The sequence below is a fragment of the Macaca fascicularis genome, chromosome 17 (assembly GCF_037993035.2).
Source record: "Macaca fascicularis isolate 582-1 chromosome 17, T2T-MFA8v1.1".
NCBI classification, from domain to species: domain Eukaryota; kingdom Metazoa; phylum Chordata; class Mammalia; order Primates; family Cercopithecidae; genus Macaca; species Macaca fascicularis.
Genome location: NC_088391.1, coordinates 90,161,231 through 90,186,274, shown reverse-complemented (window position 1 = coordinate 90,186,274; position 25,044 = coordinate 90,161,231). Strand labels below are relative to the sequence as shown.

Below are 25,044 nucleotides of genomic sequence, written 5' to 3'. Positions count from 1 at the left end.
TCCAGGAAGCGGGGTGGTGGGAGATGGAGCCCTATAAAGACTCTTCTGCAGTGACATTCAGACAGCTTCTGGGTTGGTGAATACATGGAGGTGCTGAGAGGGTGGGGTGCCCAGAGACAGCATGAGAGCTCCATGCACTCTCACTCCACCCTCCCACCTTGCCCTATGCGTCTCTTCCATTTGGCTGTTCCTGAGTTGTATCCTTTATAATAAACCAATAAACGTTAAGTCAAATATGTTCCTGAGTTCTGTGAGACATTCCTGCAAATGTATCAGACCTGGTGGGGGGAGGGTTGTGGGAACCCCCAATTTACAGTGGGTCAGTCAGAAGAACAGGTGTCCTGCAACGTGTGACTGCCATCTGAAGTAGGGACAGTCTTCTGAGACTGGGCTCTTTGACTTGTAGGATCTGACACTAACTCCAGGTAGAAAGGGTCAGAACTGAACTGAACTGCTGGACACTCAGAAGAACCGGAGTACTATTTGTCAGCGTTGGAAAACACCCCTCACTGCCTCACCCCATCTTGTCAGATGACTGGAGGTTTATTATTTAGAAGCGGTAAAACGGAAGGTCTTGATACTGGAGGGACTCTCAGGCACCACTGATGGTACAAATACAAAACCAAAAATCAAAATTTGTACACTCAAGTCTAGGTTTATTAGTAAATATTAAGACTCCCAGGCTTACACCCTACAGGTATTAGAGTGGAGAGTATGATCCGGGGAATGTGACCAACCCATTGGGGATGAGCAGGGAAGAAACAAATGCACAGATTCTGACACTGGCATTCCCAAAAATCCTCACCAGAGGACTCTAAAACAGAGCCCATGGTCATCCAGGACCTCATCCTGAGACTCCAATGAGCTTTTAAAAAGCTGGATCTTAAATCCAAACAGATAACCAAAGGCTTAGAGATATGTAAGGAAAAATCCTGACATCAAAAGCAGAAAACAAAGAGGTAAAAAGGAAATCAGAAGAAACAGAAACTGTGTAGAGAAATAAAACCTGGGGGGTGGGCGGAAGGGGCAGGTGGTGAAGAAACTGTCCTCATTATGAGAGGGATAAAAAATATTGCATCCACGAAATGAAAACAGGATGTCAGGAAAAATGAATATTCAAAAAATAAAGAGCCAATAAAAATTTAAAATAGGTTATAAATATTTTTAAGAAAACCAAAACAACAAACCAATAAATGAAAACCTACTCAATCTCATTTGTCATCAAGGAAATGTGAACTGAAATCACAAAAATATATCACCACACATCTGCTAGAATAACTAAAATTAAAAGGACCGCAACATTCTTGGACCACTCACCTGGGGGAAGCTGTAATAGCTGCCACGTCACGAGGCAGCTCCGTGGTGAGGAGCTGAGGCTTCCTGCCAACAGTCCCGTGAGTCTTCCAATCCCAGTAAAGCCTGAAGATGACTGTGGTCCCTGACATCCTGACTACAACCACATAGGAGACTCTAGGCCAGAATCACCTAGCTCAATGGCCCTTAAATTCCTGACCCACAGGAAAACTAGCAGTATCTTCCAAATGTAAACATATGTATACACTATGATTCCGCTTTCCACTCCTAGGTACATACCCAGCAGAAATCCATACATACATGCAACAAAAGACATGTTCAAAGACATTCAAGCTGGGTGCAGTGGTTCACACCTATAATCCCAGCACTTTGGGAGGTGGAGGTGGGAGGACTGCTTGAGCCCAGGACTTTGAAACCAGCCGGGGCAACGTGGAGAAATCTCATCTCTACAAAGAACACAAAAATTAGCTGGGAGTGGTGGCACACACCTGTAATCCCAGCTACTTGGGAGGCTGATGTGGGAGGATCACCTGAGGCCAGGGGTTGAGGCTACAGTGAACCATGACTGTGTGCCACCACACTCCAGCCTGGGCAATAGTGAAACCCTGTCTCAAAAAAAAGAAAAGAAAAAAAGAAAAGAAAAGGAAAAAGGATATTCATAATAATAGTATTTGTAATATTCCCAAATTACAAACAATCCCAATGTCCATTAACATTAACAGTATTATGAGGCCAGGCATGTGCCTCATGCCTGTAATCCTAACACTTTGGGAGGCCAAAGCAGGAGGATCACTTGAGCTAATGAGTTCAAGACCAGCCTGGGCAACACAGCAAGACCTTATCTCTACTAAAAATTAAAAAAAACTAGCCAGTTCTGGTGGTGTGCATCCGTAGTCTCAGCTACTGGGGAGGCTGAGGCAGGAGAACCACTTGAGCCCAGGATGTCCAGGCTGCCATGATCGTGCCACTGCACTCCAGCCTGGGCAACAGAGCAAGACCCCATCTCAAGAAAAAAATAAAAAGTAAAATGGATAAATGGTGGTATTCAATCACCAAAATACTATACCAATAACGAAAAAAAAAAATTAACTACAGCTACATACAGCAACACAGGTGAAACTAAACAGAATACTGAAAAAAAATAAGCAAGATACAGAAGAGTCCACATTTCTATTATCTAAAGTTTAAAAACACACAAAACTAGATCAGGGTGTTAAAAGTCAGTGTGTAGACTTCTGGGAGGAAGGAGTAACTGTAAGGCAGCAAAAGTGGACCTTTTAGGGAGTTGGTCACATTCTGTTCTTCAACTGGATGGTGCTTAGAAGGTGTCACTTTGTAAAAAGTCTATGAGCTCTGGACTCAAGATACATACATTTATACTTCAATAAAAGTTTATTTTAAGGCCGGGCACGGTGGCTCAAGCCTGTAATCCCAGCACTTTGGGAGGCCGAGGCGGGCGGATCACAAGGTCAGGAGATCGAGACCACAGTGAAACCCCGTCTCTACTAAAAATACAAAAAATAAGCCGGGCGCAGTGGCGGGCGCCTGTAGTCCCAGCTACTCAGGAGGCTGAGGCAGGAGAATGGCGGGAACCCGGGAGGCGGAGCTTGCAGTGAGCCGAGATCGCGCCACTGCACTCCAGCCTGGGCAACAGCGTGAGACTCCGTCTCAAAAAAAAAAAAAAAAAAAAAAAAAAAGTTTATTTTAAAATATTAATTAGAATAATTGGAAGGTAGAACCCAGGAAACCTCCCAGCAAGGAGAGCAAAAACACAAAGAGAAAGAAAGCAGGAAAAAAAAAAAAAAAAAAAAAAGATGAAAACTGGACCTGTCCAGGAGACTGAACTTCTAGATAATAGGATTTCCAGAAAGAACTGAGAAAAATGGAAGAGGAAGTGATCAAAATAATTGAGGAAAAATTCAAGAAGAGAAATACAGGGATTACCTGATTGACAGGGCCCACACCAAGCGTACAACCTAAATGGATGAATCTGTTTGGATTCATCACTCTAAAGCACCTCATCAAAACTGTCACAAATTATTAATAATCAGATCAACACTAAATTCATCAACAGCCACACTGTAAGGTAGCTATTGGTGACAAGAGATAGCATTCCCTTACCCATTTCTTCCTCTACATCTTTCCTTTCCCCCAGGACAGGCAAATTACCATATAAAGAAACTGCTTATTCTCAATACCGCTAATTTCTGAGAGTTTAAAAGTGAATCCCTCACTAGCCAAGACACCTCTGGAACCTCACCAAACAGGAGTGGATCACAAAGGTCCTGCAGTGGCTGTGGGTTCTCTATCCCGGGTGCTCACTGCCCCTCTAAACCTAACTGACTCTGCCAAAGAACACCTTTCAGGGAAACAGGAGTTCAGAGGCCAAAATCACTAGGCAACCTTAGAACACGGTGACAACAAAAAAGAAACAAACTGAACAATATTACTAAGTAGGAAAGCAACATTTTTAGAAAAGATGAACCTCAACTGATAAATATATTAATAGATATACTAATAGAAGAGATAAAAGAAAATATTATTATCTCAAATTCCAGCTGAATTTTTAAAGACAACTGATTAACTTACTCTAAAATTTATATGGAAGAATAGTTAGGTTAATCTTGAAAAAGATGAACCAAAAAAAAAGTAACCTGTTCTACTAGATATCAATATATACTACAAAACAAAATAGTTAAAAATACTAGCACATGAACAGACATATGGACCAATAGAATAGAGAGTAAAGCAGATACACACAGACTCAAAATGTACACACACACACACACATACATACACACACACACTGCTGAGCACTGAACTGTCTCCCACCCCTAAATTCATATGTTGAAGCACTAGCCCCCAATGCTGTGCACCGAACTGTGTCTCCCACCCCTAAATTCATATGTTGAAGCATTAGCCCCCAATATGGTGGTATTTGAAGGTAGGACCTTTGGGAGGCAATTAGGTTAGGTCATGGGTGGTCATGAGGGTGGGGTCCCCACAGTGAGATTAGTGCCCTTGCAAGAGGAGGAAGAGAGACCAAAGTGACCTCTCTCAGCCATGTAAGGACACATCAAGAGGGTGGCCATCTGCAAATCAGGCCCTCACCAGAACTTGACCATGCCAACATTCTGACCTTGGACTTCTAGCCTCCAAAACTGTGAGAAAATAAATTTCTGTGTAAGCCACTCAGGCTTTGACAGCATGAGTTTACTAAGACACTCACATATCCTATAACCCTACATTCCTGCTCCTGGGTTTATATGCCAAAGAGAGTCTGTCACAGGCCCATGAGAATAGCTTAAGAGTAAGGATATAGATAATACAAGGTGGCCATGAGTTGATCAGTGTTGAAGGTGGGTGACATTGAAACATGGGGTTCATTATAGTGTTCTCTCCTTTCTTACACATGCTTAAAAATTCCTCTAATAAACCCAGATAACAGAAACAAAGATAGAAATTAAAATATGGGCTGCTTCAGTGGCCCACAAGGGACTTGACCTAGATACAAGCCCCTGGAGTTGTGGGCTGGGATTTTTAGGTCTAGTAGAGCTAGAAGAGGTGACCTCAAGCAGTTCAAGGAAAGAGAGCTGGGACTGAGCCCAGACCATCAAAGATCACTGTCTTTTAGAGAGAAGACTAAAAATATTCCATTTATAGTCTGCTGAAACAACAAAGAAAGTTAGCTTACATTAAAAGCCTTGGAAACAAAAAGATCAAACAGTCCTAACAAAAAATTAAAATCTAAGGCCAACATCATACCTAAATTTGTGACCTAGATTTACCCCCACTTGAACGGTCTGGGAGTGCTAAGGTAAGAAAATAACATAAAAGCTAATCCAGGACAACAAAAACCCCTCAGGAGCCAGTAGTAGTAAACACAAAATCCGTCAACAGAGATACTTTCATGAGCTGAGGGACATGGGGATTCCAAGAGCAAACGAAACCACTGAAAATGAGTTCACAATAAAAAATTAAAACTGTAAGAAACAACAGACTACCCTGAGGGAGAATTTGATAACCTGAGAAGCAGAAGTGAAAAACAATTTGAAAACTATAAGTATGTATAAAATGATTAAGTGCTTTTTTAAAAAAGAATGGGAAACAATGAAAAGATAGCACAGGCCAACATGACTTCATCTCCCAAAGCATCATGCAATGGCTTCCGAATGCCCTGATTAAAGGCCAAAATTAGTACAATGGCCTGAAAGGCCAGTGACCACTCTTACCTCTCCGGTCTCACCTCCTACTATCTCCCCACACCCCGTCCCCCCACCACTCTGCTCCAGCTGTCCATGTATGGGAGGTCCCGTCTCCATCTGAGGGCCTTGGCACTGGCAGTCTCTGATACCTGGAATACTTCCCCCAAGATCTCCACATAGCTCACTCCTTGACCCCTTCAGGTCTCTGCTCAAATATTACCTGATCTCTGAAGCTTTTCCTTACTAGAATCATTAAAACTGCAATCCCACTGACACCCTGACATTCCCTTTCCTAGTTTATTTAGTTTTGTACAACATAGATCATGATCTGCCATATATATATTATAAATTTTTATTTTGTTTACTATCTTTTACCCTCGATTACAATGTACAGTCAATGAGGACTTTGAAGATTTTGTCTGTTTTGATCAGTGCAGGATCCTCAGAGCTCAACAAATAATCTAACAAGAGGAAAAGAGAATGCAAACAGATTGGGGAAATCATAAAAGAACCGATTGCTCTTGTAAAATACGAGGTAGAATTCTCTCATTCATTCATGCATGCATACATGCTGAAACATTTACTACTTTATACAAGGAAGTGTCAAGGTGTCCTCTTCCTCACTTTGGAAATTCTTTCTTCTCTTAAAACATGACTGAAATTGACTTTCCCAATAATTTACCATAAAATATTAGCACACTTTCTAAGTTAATAAAAGTACACAATGTACTGAAAATAATCTTTTACAGTTCAGCTTCCTGTTCCTTATTTTTATCCTTCTTCAGAACTCATGTGCATGTCCATACCACCAACCATCAATTTCTACCTAACTATGTTGTAAGTACAAACTCTCATTCCCTACTTACTTACTTTCTGGGTTTTGAAAATATTCTACTTGTTGTTGATACCAATATACTCTTGGACATTGATATAGAAATGTAAAAAGTAGGGCCGGGCGCGGTGGCTCAAGCCTGTAATCCCAGCACTTTGGGAGGCCGAGACGGGCGGATCACGAGGTCAGAAGATCGAGACCATCCTGGCTAACATGGTGAAACCCCGTCTCTACTAAAATACACACAAAAAAAAACTAGCCGGGCGAGGTGGCGGGCGCCTGTAGTTCCAGCTACTCAGGAGGCTGAGACAGGAGAATGGCATGAACCCAGGAGGCGGAGCTTGCAGTGAGCTGAGATCCGGCCACTGCACTCCAGCCTGGGCAACAGAGCGAGACTCCGTCTCAAAAAAAAAAAAAAAAGAAATGTAAAAAGTAGGAATTAAAATCTAACACTTGATCTGTGCCCAAGAATTAGCTAAGGAACATTATTTAGGAAGACAAAAGCTGACGACTATAAATGTGACCATAGGGGGCTGGGCGCCGTGGCTCAAGCCTGTAATCCCAGCACTTTGGGAGGCCGAGACGGGTGGATCACGAGGTCAGGAGATCGAGACCATCCTGGCTAACACGGTGAAACCCCATCTCTACTAAAAAATGCAAAAAAAAAAAAAAAAAAACCAAGTGACCATAATATTCACCTCTGCTAAATTCCAATTATTTTCTTATTAATATTTACATATATGTGCATTCTAGTGAAAACAGTCTGTGGCTCATATAAGACTTCAAAGAGACACAAAATAGCAAACAATATTACTATATGCCCTTGATAAAAATATCTGTTTACAATTCTCTTTGATTAGCCCAATAATTTTTAGATAATGATTATTTTTTTCTTTAATGTTACTATTAGGGCCAAGTAGTGTGTCACCTCACCTTACGTAGTTAAAATTTGGAACTGTGCTGTGCTGAGCCCATGAATAATCACAACTAAAAATCATTCTTAGGTTTACATCATAGGAGTTTCACAATTGCTATACCAGTGGTGTTTAAAATAATTTATTGTGTTGTTTAGGAAAAAGTTAACACATGTACACAATACCAGTTTTTAATTCTAACTACAGCACACATCTTTTTGAAATAGTCATAGGGTATCAAACTGTTAAAGGTATTTGTATAAAGTATAATACCATTCTGTTATTCATTACAAAAATGTTTCACCATATGAGCCCCATTTAATAACTTCTTTTAGAGGAATTAAATTAAAGCTTTTATCAAGTTCTGCATAACACTGCCATCTAGTGCCGTGTTACTGCAGGCAATGCCTATTGAACTGCTGAGCATGCTCATTTCAGAAAGGGGAAAACAGCTTTAACATGGAAGCTTACAGAGTCTAAAGTACTGTAAGAATTCGTAGTAACAATATGAAAAATGTAATTTATTTTGAATATTTTATTTTATAAATGTTTCAAATATGTCACCCTAGCAACTCATTATTTAGCTCTTACCTTAATAGTGTCAGGATTTTCTCATTCTGTTCCTCTTTAAGTATTTATAAAGACTTTCTGGAAGCATGTACTTCAAAATTTAAAAATACTTCTTGCTTATAATAAAGCAAAAAATCAATCACTTAGATTATATAGGAAAAATATCAAACCTCTTTGTATTACAGAGTTTATTTGAGTAATGTAATAATAACTCTACATTGCAGTGAATTATGTCCTGGAACAAGTTCTGCTGTACCAGTACTAGGCTGTACAGAACATCCTGGAAAATGTGGTCCTTGGCTGGACTCCAATTAATTTCTCTAGTTCTCTAAGCCTACCTGTGAATCTCACAATAAAGAAGAGCACAGAATCAGAATATAGCTCATTTAAACCACAGAATGCTCAAGGTTTAAAGGGCATCATAGGCACTCCATTTGTGTTACCTACCAATGAGTGGACTTCCTGCAACACCCCTGCCTTGCACTCTCCCAGCCACTGCCTGAGTATCCTCAGTGTCAAATTCAGCAGCTCCCAAGGGAGATCACTTCATCTTGAGACAGTGAGTGCTGCAAAGTTACTCCTAATGCCAAGTCCAAAGCTATACACTGTAGCATGTCCCCGTGGTCTTCATTCACCACAGGCCATCCGCCCCTTATTTAACTCCCCTTTCACCGGGCAGCCCTTTCAACAGTGGAAGACAGTTCTGCCCCAGTTCCTTCTCTCTGGGGTAAGCAATCCCTGTTCTCCACCTGTTTCTCCCATGGCCAGTCTCCATCTCCACCCCATCCTGATGCCAACCTGGACCACAGCAACATCCTTGTTTCCCTGTAATCCTACAAATGGCATCTGGGAGCACATTAGTGTCAACTGGCAGTCACTCCATGATGCCATTTCACAAGCCAAACAACTCTGCCATTCAGTGCCTCTACAGATGATTTTTTAAGACTCAAGAGAAAGACCTCTTTCTCTTACCTTCTTTACCTTTTGTGTTTTTTTTCTTTTTAAGACAGAGTCTCACTCTGTAGCCCAGGCTGAATGGAGTGCAGTGGCAGGATCATGGATCACTGTAGCCTTGGCCCTCCAGGTTCAGGTGATCCTCCCACCTCAGCCTCCTAGGTAGCTGAGACTACAGGCACACACCACCACGCCTGACTAATTTTTTGTATTTTATGTAGACACAAGGTTTCACTATGTTGCCCAGGCTGGTCTCCAACTCCTGAACTCAAACCATCCGCCTGCCTCGGCCTCCCAAAGTGCTGAGATTACAGGTGTGAGCCACCATGCCCGGCCTCCTTCTATGTTTCATATTTTGACTATAAAGCCCAAAACTCCAGCTTGCTGAGGCAGCTGATGTGTTAGAGCTATTGCTCTTCTGAGAAGACTGCTAGCAGCTCCCCCAAAACCCACTGTTCCCTTATCTCCAGGGACACCGCTGCCCGGCTAAGATTACATCTCCCAGCCTCCCTATGATTAGGTGCGGCCACGTGACCAAGTTCTTGCCAATGGTTTGGGAGCAGAATTGACAAATGCAACCTCGAAGGCACCTGGGGAAAGGCAATCCCTCCTCCTGCATGCCCCTTCTTTCCTCCATGCCAGCTGGAAGCAGAACCCATGGAGTCTCCTTGGAAGGCACATGTTGAGGAGAGCAGAGCTGCTCCACCAGCCCAGGCCCCTGATGACCTACTGGTACAGAGCCTGCCTACCCCACAGGGTGGTTACAAAAGTGAAATGAACATCTGTGCTCTTTGAGCCACTGTGTCAGCGGTTTGTTACAGGAGCTTCGCCTCCACCATTACTGAAATATCCTCCTAGTTTTTGTAATTTGCAAATCCGATGAGCAAACACACTATATTTTGGTATATTTTTATCACTGATAAAATATTAATCAGAACAGCAGGGACCAAGAATGCTATAAAAAGATAAGTGTTACTCTTTCAATTTCAAAAGACTGTAATAATAAAGGCAGATAGTTTTCAGAGCATAAGAAAGCAGCACTAGCAAGCGGAAGGCTCTGAAGTGAGCAGACTCTGGAACAGAGCTAGTTTCTTCCTGCCTTACTTATATACTCCTGGACAAGGCAAAGGTGCTGAGGACTGCAGGAAAATACTGCTTCGGCTTCAGTCATGAGGAAAGGTTCCAAAATGACTCATTGATTTTACTCAGGATAACTTCCCCTCACCATTTAGAAATCCAAAGTTATGATATTCATCCTTATCATTAGTATATGATAAATGAGCAGGCCTAAAATATGCTCCAAAAATTGCATCAAAGGACACAATCAACAAAGAAAAGAGGCACCCTATGGAATAAGAGAAAAAATATTTGCAAATCATCTGATAAGGGGTTAACATCTAGATTATATAAAGAGCTCCTACAACTCAACGACCAAGAAACAAACAACCCGATTAACAAATGGGCAAAGAACTTGAATAGGCATTTATCTAAAGAAGAAATAAAAATGGCCAAGAAACCCATGAAAAGATTCTCGAAGTCACTCATCATCAGAAATGGAAATGAAACCACCATGAGATACCACCTTATGCCCATGAGGATGGCTACTACAGGAAAGGAAGGGAGGGCAGGGAGGGAGGGGAGGGAAGGGCGAGCGTGAGAGAGGTATGCGTGTGAGTCAAGATAGGGAGAAACTGGGCATTGTGTTGCTGGTGCAGCTGCTGGGGAAAACAGTACAGCCGTTCCCCAACAAACTAAAACCAGAATTACCACATGATCCGGCAATTTCACTTTCAGGGATATAACCCAAAAGAACTGAAAGTAGGGACTGAAGAGATATTTGCTGTATGATGGATACAGGCTTTCAGTCTGGGTAGACAAAAATGTCCTGGAGATTGGCTGCACAACAATGTGAATGAACTTAACACTACTAACCTGCACATTTAAACATGGTTAAGATGATAAATTTTCTAATATATATATGTATTTTTTAACATGTCTAATTTGTTCTAAGGCCACATTTATGTTTAATATCTTAGTATAATATCAGATACAAATAAGAGTAAAAATGGAATCTTCTCAAGGCCCTAACCCAGGAATACACATAGTCCTACAGAGGAAAACTGTTTCCTAAAAAAGAGGATGCTTTCAAAGAGGGCAGAAAATGGTCTACAAGCCAAAATGTTTCAGAGTAAGCTTGTCCAAGCTGCAGCCCTGGGGCCACATGGGCCCAGGACAGCTTTGAATGCAGTCCAACACAAATTAGTAACCTTTCTTAAAATATTATGAGTTTTTTTCACGATTTTTTTTTGATCATCAGCTATCATTAGTGTTACTGTATTTTATGTGTGGCCCAAGACAGTTCTCCCTATGTGGCCCAGGGAAGCCAAAAGATTGGCCACCTTGCTTTACAGGAATAAGTTCATATCTATTATATAAAACTATATATTATATAGTATTATGTAACATAATATAGAAATATTCATAAAGTAACATTAAAATATTTTATAATATTCCACCAACTAATAGCTTTTGAAAAATTTATTTCAATTTTGAAAAGACTTTAGAACGGGTAAAGGTGAAGAGCTCCAAGACCACTAATCATCTGTAGGTGGCAGTAGAAGCACAGTATTTACGTCAAAGCAGCCCTGAACTATCAATCGGTATGGAAAACTGGAGACCATACGTAAGAAATCTAGATCTATTTCATGTTCAAATAAACTGTGTGAGTACTCCTACATTCAATAAATTGCAACTAGCTGCTCTGATACAAAACCTTTTTAACTTGCCCACTTTCACTTTAAAACCTCTACACAGCCAATCCCAATCTACCTATTTCTTTTTGCCTCATTATTTTATTTGATATGTCTTTGTGATTGTATCTACCTAGAAACATTAGCCATTCATTTTTTGAGACATGGCATAACCTTTCTTACAGAAAAACACAAACACCAGTCGAATCCATATGCCTGTTAACTGAGGGCCTGCTGGGTGAAGCACTACTCTAGATATCCTGAAACGTTTGAAGATGCACGTGCCAGGTCCTTGTTCACAAGACACACACAAAACGAGAACAAGAAGAAACGGGGTGAAAGTGCAATCAGGGATCAGTACCCACACGACTGTCAAAGAGAGATGTGTCACAGATACTTCAAACTCCAGTTCTAAAACCTGTAGTTACTGATCCTAAATCAAATGTTCCGTTCATGTTAGAAGAGCAAACCCTACACCAGAGGCAGAAAGATGTAAGCCAAGGGTCTGAGACCCTTCATTCCAAAGAAGCACAGCAGCAGCTGGCCTGGGGGTCTCAGGGTGGTCCTGCCTGCCTCCTTCCTTCCCTTCTCTGTTAAGACCCCTCTAGACTGTGTGGCTTGCTGAGCGCAAGAGGCTGTATGAGCTGAAAATCACAAACTTCTCATAAAGTCTACCCATACAAATAATATTAGCAATAAGAAGATAATACTGCTGCAAATATTCAACTGAATGGAGCACTAGTTTTATTTTATAAGCATACAAGGGAGAGTTCTGGTAAACACCTCGTCTGAGTAACCAAAATCAATGCAGTTTTATTACCAAGGAAAAAATAACATGTCTTCCTCTGTAGGTTGATTATAATATCTTCAAGAGGTCGACATACATGCTGAAGAACAATAAAATAATAATAATAATAATAATAATAATAATAAAAGATGGCAAAGATCAGGAACTAAAGTGACCCTATCAGGGGACTGAGTGCTTTGCATTTAGAGTAGGCCCAAACTTCAGCAGACACATTCTTGGTTTTCCTCCCTGGGATGAAGACTCAGGAAATGAATCCTGGACGCATTCAGGCTTCCATGCAGACTCCTGCCGGCTCCTATCCACAGTCCTACAGAAATTCAGAGGAACACCAAAGGTAAATACTCTCTGCAATGGAAAGAGTTGGGGAGAGGAATGCCTTCAAATTACACAAGGCTGGAAGTGGATGACCCCAAACAGAAGGCCTCACCCAACTTCCCCTAGGGAGAGAGACCATCAGAGAAATGAGCTAACAGGGTTAAGACAACGTGGTCAATTAGTGGCACAGACTGGGCTCCTGCACAGCTATCCAGTCCCAGTCTAAAGACAGGAAAAATATAAACATGCTACAAAGAAAAAAAGGGGACAAACGAGGCCGAGAGAACTAGTACTTAGTGTCTACAGCATGGACTTCACACAAGTTATAAGACAGTTTTTGAACAGGAAAGGTAACACATATATAGAAAAGTGCAGCATGCCAGAAAATCCATTTGCTTCTTTTCCCTTCCCTAGCCTGTTCTCTGTCCCAGAGGCTGGTGGGTCCAAACACCATGCAAAGGCTCATGGCCCCCTGGCTTCCAGCTAAGTCCTGCTAACAGGAGCCTCAGGGGAGATTTAGGCCAAGAGGAACCTAAGGTCAGGGTGTTTATTTCCCTGGTTCCTTCCAGTAAGGGAACCTCAGGCTTACCGTCTCTCAAAAGAAAAGCACTGCTCCAAGGCAGCTGACTTGACTGGAGTCTCTCCTTCCAAGTTCTAGTAACTTCTCCCTCCCTTAATCTCTTTGGGCCTAAGGGTGGTGAGGGTAAGAAAAGCAACAGCTCCAAGATCCTGCTGTGCAGATGATGGGGGCCCCTTCCTTACTATTACACATGCCCACACCCCACCCAAAAGGTTTACCACCTAAGCATGAATTCCTAAGCACTGTATTTTCATTTCGTCTGCTTTTTGAAATTTATACAAATGGAATCATATGATATGAATTCCTTCATGTCTGGCTTTTTCAACTTAACACTAGATTCATGAGATTTATCCATGCTGTTCTATCTGCCCTATCTATCATCAATTGTGATTGTGACTGGCACTCTACTCTATGCCTACACCACAAGTGACTTATTCATTCTACAGCTGGTGAACATTCAGGTTGTTCCTAATTTGGAGTTGTTGTAAATAATGTTACCGTGAACATTCTTGTCCATGTCTCCTGGTACGCAGCATGTGTTTTGCCTGGTTATAGACCTAGAAGTGGACTCCGAGTCATGGAGTGTTGGTATCTTCACTTTAATACTTAATATTAAACCGTTTTCCATGTTTAAACTCCCACCAGCAATGTTCCTTGTTACTCGATATCCTCATCACTCAACATCCTTGCCACCACTTTGCATTATCTGTCTTTTTCATCGTAGACATGCTGGCGAATGGCTAATACCTTACTGTGGTTTTAATTTTCATTTTCCCAATTACTAATAAAAGGTTGAGCAGACTTACATGTTGCTGATCATTTGGATCTACTCATTCTTGAGTGCTTGTTCAAGTCTTTTGGCCACTGAATGGCAGAGATCCCAGACACCACAATTAACATGTACAAGCTGCCAGAATCCAGCTATAAAACCTTTCCTTGAGAATATCAACTCATTAGCACGAAACAGGGAGATAAAAAGATAGTCTATTCCCTCAGGAGACTGTTTGCTATAAGTCAAATTACCATTTATGATGATTCTCTATTAAGTAGGGCCAACTTCAACAATAATTACTAAAACAAAGTATAATATCATAATGCAAAATACAGAAAGAACATACACTCTGAGAGTCATGAGTAAATATTTCTGGGTCACACCATGTAAACTACATACTTTACAGTCGGCATGAAGAATAAATTAGCTCAAGCATGTTAGGCTCTCAGAATCATGCCTGACGGTCACCTCTGATTACCTTTCATAATTTAGGTAAGAATAATGGCAGAGATTATAAAAAATCCTAAGTAACTTGTCTTAAACCAACAACCCTCAACCTTACAGGTACATGGTTACTTTTACAATACAGATGGCTGTGTACTAAAATCATCAACCACACACACTATTATATAGGTGTGTGTTCAAATAACCTGATAACACATCTTTTGTTCCTTTACCAATTCTGACCCGCCACAAGTCCTTTTTTTTTTTTTGAGATGGAGTCCTGCTCTGTCACCTAGACTGGAGTCCAGTCTCAGCTCACTGCAATCTCGGCTCACTGCAACCTCCACTTCCCAGGTTCAAGCAATTCTCCTGCCTCAGCCTCTTGAGTAGCTGGGATTATAGGCACACACCACCATGCCCAGCTAACTTTTGTATTTTTAGTAGAGACAGGGTTTTGCCATGTTGGCCAGGCTGGTCTCAAACTCCTGACCTCAGGTGATCCACCCACCTCAGCCTCCCAAAGTAGTGGGATTACAGGCATGAGCCACCGCGCCCGGCCCTCCTCTTTCTCCTGAAATGCGCTTCCTCATATTACTAGGTGTTAAATATACAGTGGTTCCCCCTTATTCTCAGGGGATACATTCCGAGACCTCCAGTGGATGCCTGAAACTGCAGATAGTACCAAACCCCATACTTACTATTTTTTTCCTGTACATACGTACCTATGATAAAGTTTAACTTATGCATTAGGCTTAGTACCCTTGTGTTTTGGTACTATTATTAAGTAAAATAAGGGTTACTGGAATACAAGCACTGTGACACCGTGACAGTGAGCCTGATCACCAAGGTGGCTATGAAAGTGACTAATGGGTGGGAATGTCTACAGTGTGGAGACACTGGGCAAAGGGAGGACTCATGTCCTCGGGAGGAAGGAGCAGGACAATGAGAGATTTCATCATGCTGCTCAGAACGGCATGCGATTGAAAACTTACGAATTGTTTATTTCTAGAATTTTCCATTTAATATTTTCAGACCACAATTGACTGAAGGTAACTGAAGCCTCAGACAGCAAAATTGTGCATGAGGGGACTACTGTATACCCATTTCCATTTGCACCTCTGGTAACTATGAGATCAGAATGTGCAGTGGAAGGTTGTGTGCCTCACAATAACCATGGAGTTCTACTCAATCTGCTGCCTTGGCGACTCTGGATCTCTGTTCCGACAGTACAATGTCACATTGCAAACTCTTGGCCTGGGGTCCCATAGGACTTCAGTGGCTCCAGGACTGATTTCACTGCCATCACTTATATATGGTTAGATCTGGGTTCAACTTGTTTGCTGTGAGGTAAGTGTCTGAACGTCTACATGTCTACAAATCTTTAAAACTACACACAAAAATTGCTAAAGACAAGAAATTTGGGAATATTAAATTTACAATACAATTTAGGAAACCAAACAGAGAGGAGGTATACTAACTGGGTTAGAAGATTATAGCTGTAAATTGTTGGGACTTAAGAAAAACCACACATTTAGACAAATAGTTTCTCAATCTTCTTTACCCAGAAACTCTTACTATTCAACATATCTCCCCTACACCTGCACCCAAAGAGCAGTCAGTTGAGATACAAGTTTGAGAAACAGAAAGGAGGGGACAAAGATTGGAGGATGTCAAGGCCAAAGGATAAGCCTCTCCTCTAGTTCAGAGCACTCTTTGTCTGCCTCACACCCTCTTCTCCCTGGGGACTGGCTGTGTGCTGACTGTCCCCATGCTGGGATACATGAACAGTAACAACAGTGGACCCCTGGTCCCTGCACTGATGGGAGGCAACAAGGATAAGCTGCCCTCACACTTGCTATGCTAACAGAACAGGAAATATTATTTTACCTGTGGCATAGACAAATGTCTAATATAGAAGCATGTTTTATAGTGGGAATTTGCTATACAGATCTATTAACTGCATGCTTTCTCATTAAAAACTGGCTTAACTGAATTATATTCACTCAAAAACTGGTTTCTAGTGCTAAAATCAAAATTCCCTTATGGCTTTTAATATTGAAACCAAAACCCAAAACTGCAGCTAAAACACATTATTTGATAAAGCAAAGGGAATCTTGCAGTCTCTGGGAATAAGTAAAATCCCTCTTTTGCAAGTGAAAAATTTCTCTTTCACTCATATTTCAAAGTAAGTGAAAAAAAGCCACATGAATGGTGCCTGAATAAGTTCCTCTGTTTGGAAAGAAAAAAGAAAAATCATTACGTTCAAGTGTTAAAGAAACTTGTGTCTATACCATACAAGTTGAATGCTTGACTCATTGTTTACTTACTGTCAAATGATTTGGGCAGTTTCTTTTCATGATAACTCCCTGCCAACACAAAACCATTTCGAAGATCCAGGAGCACAGAAAACCGGGGTCAATGCTACAGGGCTCATGGGTTGCTGGGGAAGACTACAGGCCTCAGGCCCTTGCCTAAGTCTCCCCATCTCATAAGCTAGTCAAAGTGTCCCTGCCTGCTGACTCGAGACCCAGACATTTATCCATTCCTCCCCCAACCTCTCCATTTCTTCACCTACTTGTTCAGTCAGAAATTCAACCAATATGAAATGCCTCTTCTCTACACACGTATGCAACACATGCCAACTCTCAAGGAATGCAATTTAGTGGAGGAGAAAAAGCAAGTAAATATGCAGTAACAATGCAAACATGTGCCACTACAGGGATAGGTACCAAGTGCTAAGGAAACCTGTAGGGATGAACGACCAGCCCAGCTTCGGATGGCAGAGAAAGCTTCCTGGAGAAGGTAGTTACAAGAATAAAGAGAAGCAGGCTACGCCATCAGGTGGGAGACAGTGGTAAGGAATGCCACAGTGGGTGGAACAGCATGTGAGAGGCAGGAAGAGCAAATGTAGCCAGTCCAGAGGGCTGGAATGGAGAGTGAGATGAGTAAAAAGTGAGAGTTCACCCCAACCTGAAGCCAGGCCTATGGAGAGCCCTCAGGTCTCCCGGATGCCTCCTCTAAGGGCCTGGTAATTCAGAAACAAGAATGCCCCTGTGTACCATGAAGAACTCAAGTCTTGATGAGAGGACTCTTCTAGACACATGCCATCAATGTATCTGTTGATTTTAGCAGCAATGGGGAAGCTAATCAAGACTTAATTTTAGAAAAGTAGTAAGCTATGTGAATAAGGCAAAGGACAGATTAGGTCTGCAGGCAGGCAGATTTCTGTCCAGCTGAAATATCAAACTCCTGTGTGATGTATGAAATATAACATCACATATAAAAAACTGATGAACGTAATTCAGCCATAAGAAGTCATATCTAGTGGACAGATCAATATAATCACCTTGGAAGAAGTTATTACAGTGGGAGAAACTGGGCCTGGCTTTACCCTGAGTTCTTAAGCAAGGAACTGGTCTTCAATTTCTTCATCCACACAAGAAATAGTTGCTATGGTTGTCTCCAATACTGCTAAAACCCATCATTCTGGCATTGCTATTTGATAAAATATCAAAAGTATTTTATCACCAGAGACAAGGATTTAAGTAACTTTTCTAAGCCACAGACTTACTATGGTTTTGTCTGAGGGAAAAAAAAAAAAAAAAAAAAAAGGATGGACCCCAAACTGTCTAAAATTCAAAAAACAAATATATTTAAGTTCATGAACCTTTTAAAAGTTGACAAACCATGCAAACCAAATATAAAGATAATTAAAATTTTAGGATAAGCAAATGAGAGGATAAATTTTTTTAAGAAATGAGAAAGTAAAAAAAAATTAACCTAACAAGGCAGGCAGTGATTCGTTGCTCACTTCCCTTTCTGCTGGTTTCATTTCCCTTCTTAGGTGAAAACACTCCTAATATGTAAATCGGTCCACTAAAGACTTCAGAGTCCTTTCTGTTAAGATTTGCAGAAATTTTTATGCAAAAGAAATTATTTCTAGACTTCCATGCACTAGAAAAGCAGACTTACAAAATACAGCAAACTAAAGTGGATAAATGTATGTGGCAAAGCAGAAGCAAATAATCAAGGATCCTACTTTTAAACATTTAGAATTGTTTAAATAGTAAAAAGTGGAAATGTGGATATTCTATGATTTTTAAGAACTTGGTAGTAAAAAGTGAGACTCCATTTAGGATTACCTACTAAGTGCCAGGTACTATGTTAAGCACTTGGGACCTTTCTGGTTTAGGGCCCTCACAATCCTGCTGGATGGTATTCTCTCTATTTCAACTGTACAGAAATGAAGTAGGAACAATGGGTTAGTCAGAGTGGGCAGGTAACTAGACAAAGTCACACAGCTTAGAAAAGCAAAGAAGCTAGACTTTAAACCCCCTTTTACTCAATATCAAATCTCCTTCTCTTTCCATAGATGATGCAGACTTTAAGCATCAAAGTACACAAACTGAAGAAACTTTGTCCTTTGTATATAATTCTCTTAAATATATGCCATCATTTCAAGGGGAATTTATGCTAAGTGTGACTTCATAAACAAATCATTTGTGAGAGAGAAAAACCACATCCAGGGTAAAGTCATAAGGTGAAAAAGCCTATTTCAGAGAGCACTTCCTGAAAGAGACAAAGCAGCAATTACAGGCAGCCCAGCACCAACTCCCATGCCAAGCATTACACTGGAAACTACTTTTTAAAGCAACAAAAGAGTCTAAAACAAAATAAAACATTTCTTAAACACACTGTTTCCAGAAAGAGCTATTTTAACAGAAGCAACTCAAAGATATCCCTTCAACAGAAGTGGAAGTGCTGAAAAATGTTCATCTCTCATACAGACTTTTGATGGACAGGAGGTAAGCAGCATTTAATTAACTTCATGATTATTGTCAAAAGTAATGCTTTATGTACTATATTTCAAAAATCATTTCATTTTAATAATACAGGCTGGGCGTGATGGCCCACACCTGTAACTCTAGCACTTTGGGAGGCCAAGGCAGGAGGACCAGTTGTGCCCAGGAGCAACATAGTGAGACCCCGTCTCTATAAAAAATAATAATAATAATTAAAAAATAAACATAACAAACTATGTCGGTGAAAGACCTTGAAATAGGCTATATAATCATCTTTCCACAATACGATTTTACATTGATTTTCAATATTGCTTTACATTGATAGTAAATGTAATTTTTTTTCAACTTAAGGAAAGAAAATGTTTATGGTAAATCATATGTATATTTAGAAATGTTAATCACATGGTTTCAATTACGTTGTTTCATGAAATAATGGTTAAGAAAAGAAAAGCTACAAATAGTCATGGTATCTACAGCTTTTAAAAAGCTGACTTTAAAGTCAATCACTTTTCAGTATTTATCCAAAAATTTCTGTGTTTGCAGAGCACAATCAATACTATAATGCCTTTAAAACATATGCATCACTCATTTTTTTTCAAACTTGAGCAAATGAATACACGTATTGGTGACAAGCCACATAAAAACTGCTTGAGCATAACGTGGGAAAAAAGACTCAAGATGGTTTGTAAGTATAGGACTTATGTCACAAAATTAAATGATGAGGATAGGTGAAGGGAGTCCTGATGCAATACTAAAAAAGAAAAACAAATACAAAATTTCATTTATATTATAATTGCTACTATTTAAGAATTCATTCCAGCTAAACATAAGATTTAAGCCTTCATGATTACTCTCCTTTGAATGACACTAGAGATATAATTTTCCTCTGTAACACTTTCCTCATTTGATAGAAATTAATATTCTAGTCACACCAATATTTGGAAAATTTAATATGTTTTTAAATATATAGAATTATACTCCAAAATCATATTTAACCTAAATATTTGAGAAGGAAAGAAGAAGAAGGGAAGAAAGGGAAGGGGAAGGAGAAGGAGAAGGGGGAGGGGGAGGGGAAGGGGAAAGGGAAGGGAAGGGAGGGAAGGAAGCAAGGAAGGGAAGGGAAGGGAGGCAGGGAGGCAGGAAGGCAGGAAGGCAGGAAGGCAGGAAGGCAGGAAGGCAGGAAGGCAGGAAGGCAGGAAGGCAGGCAGGCAGGCAGGCACGTTTCTTGTGTTTATCCACAGCAATTGCTCAAGTTAATTTTCAATGATCAATAGCCCATGATGCCACTCACCACAGACAGCAAATCTCCCCCACAGTTTTCCTTAAAGAGAAATTCTGGGCTGATTTCAAGACAGCCCACTCTGCAAAGTGACATTTTTGAAGGAAACTTTTCATCCACCTCTATATTTCAAGGGGATGCCACAGGTTCCATCTCATTGCAGCAAAGTCTACTTTTAAAGTCTGTTGTTGGTGTTGCATCATGGGGGAGTGAAGTTTCACACTGAGGAGTCAATGATATTTGCAACCCCAAATAATCTCCTTTCCATTTAAAATGGGCAGGGGTTTTTTTTGGTGATGGAAATTTGTTAGTTTCTACATACACATCAAGTTACTGAATGACTTCTTATTAATATCTACTTGTCTTAGATACTCCTTATTTGGATTTACTTTGAAAATTTTTTAAATTTAAATAATATTGAAGCTTCTGAATCTAGATGGAATGAGGATATGAAAGTTACTAATAGCACTAGCTTGTTTTCAAGGTGCTGCTTTCTGTGAACCACTGAAGTAGAGCAGCTGAAATCACAAAACTTGGAAGACTTGGCAATACGTACTCCCAATTGTGCATTAGAAAATAGCTCATCTATTGCTCTAACAGTCTAGTTCTTGATCTGCTGACCATGGCACAAAACACTGCTGTTTCTAGACCTATGATAATTTAAAGCGAACATAAGGTAATAAATACTATGAAGTGTTTCCACTTTAAAAAAACAAAAAGTTTAATAGCCAACTACACAAGTCTTCATTTTCAAACTAGAGATTTACAAACTAGAGTTTTTTAGCAAAGTAGAGTTGCTGTGAGTCATCTCATCAAAAGTTCCTTCCTTTATTTATTCATCAATTCAGTAAATATGTATTTATTGAGTACCTATTACATGCTCAACAGACAGTAGGGCTGCAGGTGTAACAAAGGAAAAGTTCCCATTCTCTCTCAAATGAGAACTACTGTGAATGCTCAGTAGTTAACCAGCCGAATGGTTCCTTGATTAATTTTCCACGTTTCTATTTACATATTTTATATATTAAAATTGTGTTTAATGAACAAAAATACATTATTTGGACATTACTCATCTGGTTGCAAAATATTTTAACAGAATGAAGATGATAAAAAGTGGCAAACAATTGTATTAAGAGTCAAAATTCAGAATCACCTTTTCCCAATTAGTCCAAATTAAAGGACACTTATGACAGGAACAACTGCTACCTAATTTCACACTATAGGAAAAAATTGTAAAGAAATAGTTATTCTTGTAGGAAGAAGGGAAGTGAGCAGGGAGAGAGATGAATGAACTTGCCCAGTGAATTATGACACCAGGATCATTTTAACAGATTAATACAAATTAGTAATAATCTCTAGGGAATGGATTCCTTAATAAATACTAAGACACATAGAGTGAGTTTAACATAAAATGCTCTCAAACTCAAAATTCACTGGCAGTCAAGCTGAGTGGGAGAATGTTAAGCATTTGTTTTTTAACCGAGGATTTTATTCTTATTTTTCTTAACTATTCTTATTTTTCTTAACTATTTTTACAGTTTCTAAGTATCATGCCCACCAACAAGCTGTAAAATGATCACCCTGAACAATCAAGATCAACCTGTCCCTTTTAACAACTCATATCCAGATGAATACAAAATTGCAGCCCTTGTCTTCTATAGCTGTATCTTCATAATTGGATTATTTGTTAACATCACTGCATTATGGGTTTTCAGTTGTACCACCAAAAAGAGAACCACTGTAACCATCTACATGATGAATGTGGCATTAGTGGATTTGATATTTATAATGACTCTACCCTTTCGAATGTTTTATTATGCAAAAGATGAATGGCCATTTGGAGAGTACTTCTGCCAGATTCTTGGAGCTCTTACAGTGTTTTACCCAAGCATTGCTCTATGGCTTCTTGCCTTTATTAGTGCCGACAGATACATGGCCATTGTGCAGCCGAAGTATGCCAAAGAACTTAAAAACACGTGCAAAGCCGTGCTGGCGTGTGTGGGAGTCTGGATAATGACCCTGACCACAACCATCCCTCTGCTACTGCTCCATAAAGACCCGGATAAAGACTCCACCCCCGCCACCTGCCTCAAGATTTCTGACATCGTCTATCTAAAAGCTGTGAATGTGCTAAACTTCACACGACTGACATTTTTTTTCTTGATTCCTTTGTTCATCATGATTGGGTGCTACTTGGTCATTATTCATAATCTCCTTCATGGCAGGACGTCTAAGCTGAAACCCAAAGTCAAGGAGAAGTCCATAAGGATCATCATCACACTGCTGGTGCAGGTGCTCGTCTGCTTTATGCCCTTCCACATCTGTTTTGCTTTCCTGATGCTGGGAACGGGGGAGAACAGTTATAGTCCCTGGGGAGCCTTTACCACCTTCCTCATGAACCTCAGCACATGTCTGGATGTGATTCTCTACTACATCGTTTCAAAACAATTTCAGGCTCGAGTCATTAGTGTCATGCTATACCGTAATTACCTTCGAAGCATGCGCAGAAAAAGTTTCCGATCTGGTAGTTTACGGTCACTAAGCAATATAAACAGTGAAATGTTATGAATAATAGAAAGGTTCTTTATCTCAATCCCATCAAAATTCACTTCACTAACTACTCTGGTGTCAATGGATATTCTGTAAAATATTATCAAGTCCCTTTTCTCTTGAAAAAAATAAATTCATTATCTTCATTTTAAAAACTTATATAAAACATTTTTGTGAATTATTCAGAGAAAAGCATCTGATTTGTCTTTCACAGTCAAGCCTTATTTACACAGATAATTAACTTTTTGCATTTCTATGTGCAAGTGACACATGTATGTTAATCAACTCAGTAGAGGAGAAATCAAACTACCATACAAAATAATTTGATTAAATTATTTTCTATTTAGATGCAGCTCCCTTAGGTCTAATTTGCACTAGGAATGGAATTATAAATCCAGTACTTCATGTCCCAAACACTGACTTCCAGAATTCCTATATAAGAAATTATGTTGAACTCATTACTGTTACTTACTACAAGGCAAAATTAACAGGAACAAGAACCCAAGGGGCCTGTAAAGGTCATCCCCATCAGCCCTCCCCTACTCTGAATTCATCCTTTTGAAAACAGAGGATAATGATTCAAACACTGAGAGCCTACTATGCACCAAACCCGATTTAGGACTAATGATGAAAATCTAACCTGAGATGCTATTTCTATCCAACAATCCAAGTTCATTTCTATCATCTATCTACTATATGGTGAAATGCCATTCTCCAATACAAACAGTTTGTTCTTTTTCTGTGGTTAAAGATCCCATTTTTACAAAAGAGGTTAATTGATTTTTTTCCCAGGCCATATGTCACAGTATAAATAGTACTATGGGAACCTTGGATTCTTAGCCTTGCCATTTAATTTCTCCTAATAAAGTAACAAACCAAGTAACTTATCCATCTAACCGAAAAAAACTGAAGTATAATCGGTAAAGCCCCTATTATTCTTAATACTTATGGAAGTAAAATAAATGATTCAACTATAACTTCCTCTCTGCTAAATTACCTTTATCATTCTTAACATGATCATATCCTACTAGGGCTTAGAACCAAATATATGCATTGGTTAGAAATTTATTTCTGGCTGGGCATGGTGGCTCACGCCTGTAATCCCAGCACTTTGGGAGGCTGAGGTGGACGGATCACTTGAGGTCAGGAGTTCGAGACCGGCCTGGCCAACATGGTGAAACCCTGTCTCTACTAAAAATACAAAAATTAGCCAGACATGATGGCAGATTCCTGTAATCTCAGCTACTTGGGAGGCTGAGGCAGTAGAATAGCTTGAACCCAGGAGGCGGAGGCTGCTGTGAGCCAAGATTGCACTATTGCACTCCAGCCTAGGCAACAGAGTGAGACTCTGTCTCAAAAAAAAAACGAAATTGATTTCTGGAAATAACACAGGTAAATTCATATTATTTAAAAATAAATAAATAAACAAACACAAAAAGTCTAATCATAAAATGGCATTTTTGCACTAGATGGTCCCTTAGACAATCTTCTTGGTACAATTCTTCTGTTCCAAATATAAAAAACTGAGGTCTGAAGAGGTTATGTGACTTGCTCAGCTAACGAACCACACCTAGAAACCAAGGTCAGTTCTTTCATGTCGAACACCAATTTTTCAATAATAAAAAGCAAACATGCTTAAACATTCTCAGAGCTACATAAGGTGGTACTGAGATGCAGTTTCTCAAAAAAGAGAAAAATACAAAGTTTTTAGTTTCAATAGTCAAATGATTAAAATACGTATCTTTATATACTTTATATACATAAAATAAGTATCTTTATAGATATTATATCTTTATATATTATTTATATATCTTACATATATTTAACATATAATTATTTCTAAAACAAGAAAAACAACTCTTGTATTTGACATGTAAGTTTATTGTACAAATATACATAGTCAGAGCCTACTCTCAACCATACAGATGAATCTACTCTTAAATGTATTAGATGGA

The 25,044-nt window shown here is 39.8% G+C and overlaps 2 protein-coding genes across 7 annotated transcripts in view; one reads left to right on the top strand and one right to left on the bottom strand.

Annotated features, from left to right (window-relative positions):
• Positions 1-25,044, bottom strand: part of UBAC2 (UBA domain containing 2) — a 189,865-nt gene that overhangs the window by 110,884 nt on the left and 53,937 nt on the right. The window lies entirely within an intron of this gene.
• On the top strand, positions 19,016-23,255 carry GPR18 (G protein-coupled receptor 18). Its single transcript, XM_045377320.3, has 2 exons — positions 19,016-19,263; positions 22,078-23,255. Exon 2 carries the CDS (start codon positions 22,112-22,114, stop codon positions 23,105-23,107), a length of 996 nt encoding a protein of 331 aa, XP_045233255.1. The 5' UTR covers positions 19,016-19,263; positions 22,078-22,111; the 3' UTR covers positions 23,108-23,255.

What these genes read in the sequence shown, in the direction of transcription:
- GPR18 (XM_045377320.3), top strand. Translation starts at nt 22,112, where the DNA reads ATGATCACCCTGAACAATCAAGATCAACCTGTCCCTTTTAACAACTCA.